General features: G+C 41.4%; 1 protein-coding gene across 1 annotated transcript in view; it reads right to left on the bottom strand.

Annotated features, from left to right (window-relative positions):
- Positions 1-5,620, bottom strand: part of CSMD1 (CUB and Sushi multiple domains 1) — a 1,519,798-nt gene that overhangs the window by 262,983 nt on the left and 1,251,195 nt on the right. The window contains 2 exon segments of the mRNA XM_012645868.1: positions 1,188-1,375; positions 4,314-4,452. Of these exon segments, the coding sequence (XP_012501322.1) occupies positions 1,188-1,375; positions 4,314-4,452 (327 nt within the window).

Genomic DNA, 5,620 nt, shown 5'->3' on the forward strand with positions numbered 1-5,620 from the left:
TAAATTTGAAATTAATCTTTAAGTTATTAATAACAAATTTTCTTGCTATCAGAATATGAGTGTAGTATTTTAATCAAAAAGTACACATAACCTCACAGGTGTATATGCGTGTGTACGTTTGTATACGATCATATGCGCACGTGAAACAGAGAAATGTGCCTAACGGGCTATTGAATTGTGTGCGGGTGAAGGGCTCAGGCACCGGTTGGCAGGAGCGGCAGGGACAGACGTGGGGAAAGGCAAGAAAAAGGAAAAAGGAGATTTAAGATCCAACACGCTAGATGTGGGCTCATTCCCACATTTGTACAATCATGTGTGTGGGGGAGTATGTAGAAATACATTTTAAGCACCATTCAAATTAATTTTATTTTGAGATAAGGTTCTGAAAAACAACCACCATAAAAATCCTGCAAAACGAAGGTTCGACTCTTTCAGAGGCAACGGTAACTTCCGTTCCTTCTCCTCTCCCTCACTCTCCTCTTTGAGGGAAGCGTTCTCAAGCAGAGAGGAGAGTAGCAGCTGCTCTGGTTGGTTTTGTCTTAACTGGCGAGTGTTAAAAATGCATTCCCAGGGGTAAAAGTAGACCTGCCATTTGATCCAGCAATCCCACTACTGGGTGTCCACACAAAGGAAATGTCAAAACGACACCTGCACTCAAACATTTATTGCAACATAATTCACAATCACAAAGATGAGGAATCAACCCAAGTGCCCGTCAATTCATGAGTGGATTAACAAAACGTGGTAAGTGTACACCATGGAGTACTACTCAGCGAAAAAAGGGATAAATTATGCCTTTTGCAACAATTTGGATGGAACTGGAGGCCATCCTCCTAAGTGAATTATCTAAGGAAGGGAAAAACAAACACCACATGTACTCGCTATTTCGCTATTAAATTAGAACTAACCAACGAGCACACAGGTGCACAGAGGGGAGTAACACTCAGTGGAAAGCAAGCAGGGGCAGGGGGAGGCGGAGAGGGGAGAAAACCTACCTAACGGGTACATTGAGCACTATTTGGATAAGCCACACTTATAGCTGTGGCTCGAGCATTAAAAAAGCAATCCATGGAATCAAAAACATCTGTGCCCCCTTACTATATTGAAATTAGAGAAAAATGAGAACATAGATCTTAAATTCGACTGTGTGTGCGCGGCGGCCTGGGGCAGTGGAACAGCCGACTTACTCTCGTAGTGGATGAGGAAGCCCACGCTGGAGCGGCTGTTGTCCGTGGTGAAGAGCAGGTACATGAAGTTCCCGGTGCTGATCAGGAACTGGGGGGCCTGCGTGCCGTGGTACTCCCCGATCAGCGGGGACGAGCTGGCCGGCCCATCTCGCACCTCCAGAGTGTCGTAGTTGACTTCCGTCTGAAACCTGCATCAGATCAGAAGAGACACTCAGAGCCACATCAGCTCATGGACCCGCTCAGGACATCTTCGTTCACTAATTAAAAACCCATTTATAGCAATACAAATGAGATATTTAAAGTTATACATACTTTTAAAATTGGGGGGATATAATAGGTGAGACTAGTATGTTTTTCCTGGAGGAAATGGCACACCTCATGTCCCTTCCTCTGACCTAACACCCTGTCTTGTAACACCACGGTACTAAAGGGGCATTATTCAGCTTAAAACAAAAATATTGTGAACTAGATTAGTGTTTTTAAATAATAAATAATCCTCAAATAGCAAAAAAATCTATTAGTATACATTTTCAAACTATTTTTCTTCATTCTCTACTTAACATAATTATGGACATCTTAAAGGGGGTGCACTGACGGGAAATTATCTTTAAAGGAGGAAGTTAATTGAAAACACAGGACAGTGCTTTGAATACCTTTCATGAGAAAAGAAAATCCTGTGTTTTTTTTTTTAAATTGTGTTAACTCTTTCAGGCACTAGAATAACACTGAGCATATTGCTTCTTCAGGAACCAAATGCTACTTTAACCACTTGAAAAAGTTAGAGCAGCTTCCAGAAAGCGCTTAACTTTTCTTACGCATGCAGGGAATCCGGCCTGAGATTATATTTATATAAAGTTGCAGCCACTCGGGTGCCCTCTGATGCCATGAAGGTGCCATTCCGGGCATGAGATAATTTTCTAAATGGGCCCATCTCGCCCTCAAAGAGCTAACCTGGTTTCCAAGTGACTCACTGTGCTCTCAGGGAGCAGCTCAAGCCGCGTAAGCCTCTGACTCACTCCGCCGCTTTGAGCCCAGGCCATTATCCCCCACGCTCTGGGCTGGACAGTGCTGATGGAGTGGAAGACAACTGGGAGAGAGGAAGCTATCTGAATTTCACGGCACGTAGCAACACAAAAGGATGTTGAAACCAAACGGCTCTGCTCTGTTAATCATTAAATCACGTGCACGCCTCTCAGTGCAAACGCACAATTAGATATTCTTGCAACTAGCTAGGTCGGTACCCTGAAACCTGTTCTTCTACAGAGAGGAATTCAAGCAACTTGTATGTCATGCGGCCAGACTGGAATAAGGTTGCAGGCAGGTGCGATTGGGATGGCAGAGTGCCAGCTTTGTCTTCCACTATTCCAAAACTTTCTCTAGACTCTGCCATTTCTCAGTTGTTTGAGTACAAATTCAAGAAATCTGGATTTCAGGAGAGGAATCTCATTTGATCTATTCACACTGAAGTATTCATATTCCCTTTCTTGAATGACAGCAAGGACCAAAAAGGGTGCATCCCGACAGGTGGAAGATTTCCAGGACAGCCTTGGAAACAGAAACACCTGCAGGTTCTTCATTATTCAGGGACCTAACACACACTGCAGGACGGTACCATCAGGATGGAATTAAGATTCGTGTGTACAAACACGTCCTCCACGAGGGTGCCAGCCCGTGGATGAAGGTGTGAGCTAATATTGCATTATGCACTATCAAGAGTTGTACGCTACATCTGGGGTAAAGGTCACACGTGTCTGAAAATATCAGATATGAGGTACTCCACGTGGAATTTAGCAAAACGTCAATATTGTTCCCCTGAAACAATATTGAAAAGACAAGATTGGGAAAAATTAAACAAGTATCTTGCTTCAGGCAACTGAAAATGAAGTGCCAATAAATTGTGCCAAATGAGAATGTACAATCACTATTTTTATGAAATGACGTAAATTTGATATCCTGCTGGGAATCTGGGTGTGTTCCAGCTCCCCCCATACCAAAAGTATAAAAATTAATAGTAAATCAAACTTAATTTACTGAATATTTATGGATTTAATTCTTTCAAATGATGAAGATTCTATGCAGTAATTCACTCTTCAACATAGTAGACATGTAAACCAAATTTTTCCTCTTCTTCTGAGAGATCATCCTAATATTATTCTATCAGAGGTAAGTAGTAATATGAAAGATAATTTCAAATAAAAATAATTACTAAAAGATAACACAACTCCCGATAAAAACCTTTCTTGTATTGACATTATCAGTCATCATTATAAAATTACCGGAAAACAAAACGGACATCATGGAATGATGTTCATCTACGTTGGGACCCCATAATATTCTAAACATTAAAACTCAGACTGCAATCTAGTCCAGAAGAAGGTCATTGTTAGAGAAAGCACAACGTTATTCAGACATTAACCTTGAAACATTAAACAGAGATGTTTCCTTAGCTTGACAAGCACACGGTTCATGGCAAAATGTTTCTTGTTTTTAAACCTGTTTGATTTCAATGTTGCGACAAATGGAAGACATTTCATCATGCAGAATTCAAACCGCATGCTTAGTTTTGTAGGTCATCAAATACGTCATCAAATAGCTAAGCCAGACAGTATCGGTGATGATATCCCTTGTAGCTAACTGAGAGGTGATCAATCTGTTGCACTCCTGCGTTGCCAACTCTGCAACCTTACGTTGCCTTGTGTTTACCGACAGCCATCTCCACAGCAGGGAACGTGTCTTCGTGCTTCCACAGAAGGCTCCTAGGGGACCAAAGTGCCCCAAAGCTGCCTCCGTGGACGAACACCAAGAGCGTTTACTCCAGTGCAAGTCCAAAATCCAGGGTCAGACTCCGGGGTCAGACCTGGGAAATGGTCCCGCAGGACAGGCAGTCCCCCCAGCAGCCTGCAGACCTGCGACTTAACTGTGGTGTCAGAGGATCACACTGAAGAACAAAACCTGTCAAGTTTTGACACCTGTTTCTGGTTAAGTGAGTTCCTTTGGGGGATCCCATAAAGACCTGACATCTTTTGAAGTTGTTAAGATCCATTTACTAAATCCATGAAGCAGACACAGGTCGTTAGGTCCAAATGAAGAAAGAAAAAAAAGGTTTTTTGGTTTTTTTTTTCTTACCTATCAAAAGTTATTTTAATAGAGTGTCCTGGTTTTGCTTCAATTATCCATTCACAGTTTAGAGAATCTTTATAATATCCCGGCCACCCAGGAGGCAGGATGACGCCACTGGAAGCTGTCAGGTGTCCACCGCACGGGGCTGAAAGGAGAGCACGAGATCTGTTAGGTCGGGGGAAGTGTAGACGGACACGCCACGACGGCCCCTCGACAAAAGCAAGGTCTGCCTCTGTACTCGTGGCTCTGACGTTTTCAAGTTTTAAAGCAAAAACTTCCCACATAGATACAAAACCAAAAGATCCCATTAATTTTTTTTTTATTTTGTGTTTTTATGTTTCTTGGATTGTGCCTAAGTTGTCAGACATTACTATTCATTATTTTCTTATTAATCTCTTTTGCACATCAGTTTATAATTGACAGTGTACTTTAGAATTTGTATACCTTTATCCTGGAGAAATAGACATTTTAATCTTTTTATTGTAGACGAACAAAATTAACACAGAAATATTAAATGATGATCTCGAGTTTGACGTGATTAGCTTAGATTTGGTTATACTATGGTCGTAAACAGCTCTACGATTTTGCTACCTTTAATAGGAAAGATTTATTTCCCACACGTGCTACACGTCTAGGGGCTCAGAGACACAGCTCCCTTCTTCAAGTTGGAAAACGGTCTTGCACGGGCAACTAAAGCTCTGGGTCAGAAGCTGATCACGTCACTTCGACATAACACCTAATCGGTCAGAACCCTTCGCAAAGTTCCGTTAAACCACGGGGGCCAAGAAGAGACGTTCTACTTGGCGGAGATCAAGCACATTTGATGAAGGCACTAATCATGTTCACATTCACATAGCTGATAACACAAAAGCAACTACCCCAGTGAGGTCTTTAGAATGCAGATTCTCCTTTCGTGTTTTGATGATTTAAATTGCAGTGGTCAATGTCCTGATAACTGTATTTCTAAAGCGAACCCTTCCTGATGACATAAATATGTTTTTTTCTATAGCTTTTGACTTAATATAATTACCTGATTTGGGTTACATCGATGCTGGATTTATAAAATGGTACATAAGAAGGCACTGCATCTTTTCCGTTACGTGCTAGTGTTCACAACACTGAAATTCTCTGTATTGGAAAGAGAACTCGCTCATGCACGTCTATGGTATTTGTGTCTTTTCAATGTTCAATCCTTAATCTTTTTTTATATGTTTTCTATGGTACTTTATCTTTCTATTTTGGGCCACTTTTGGCATTTTATATTTTGCTAGAAAATCAGCAATTTCCTACAGGCTTTAAAATTTGTTGTCTTG

The sequence above is a fragment of the Propithecus coquereli genome, unplaced genomic scaffold, assembly GCF_000956105.1.
Source record: "Propithecus coquereli isolate 6110/MARCELLA unplaced genomic scaffold, Pcoq_1.0 Scaffold238, whole genome shotgun sequence".
Taxonomy (NCBI): domain Eukaryota; kingdom Metazoa; phylum Chordata; class Mammalia; order Primates; family Indriidae; genus Propithecus; species Propithecus coquereli.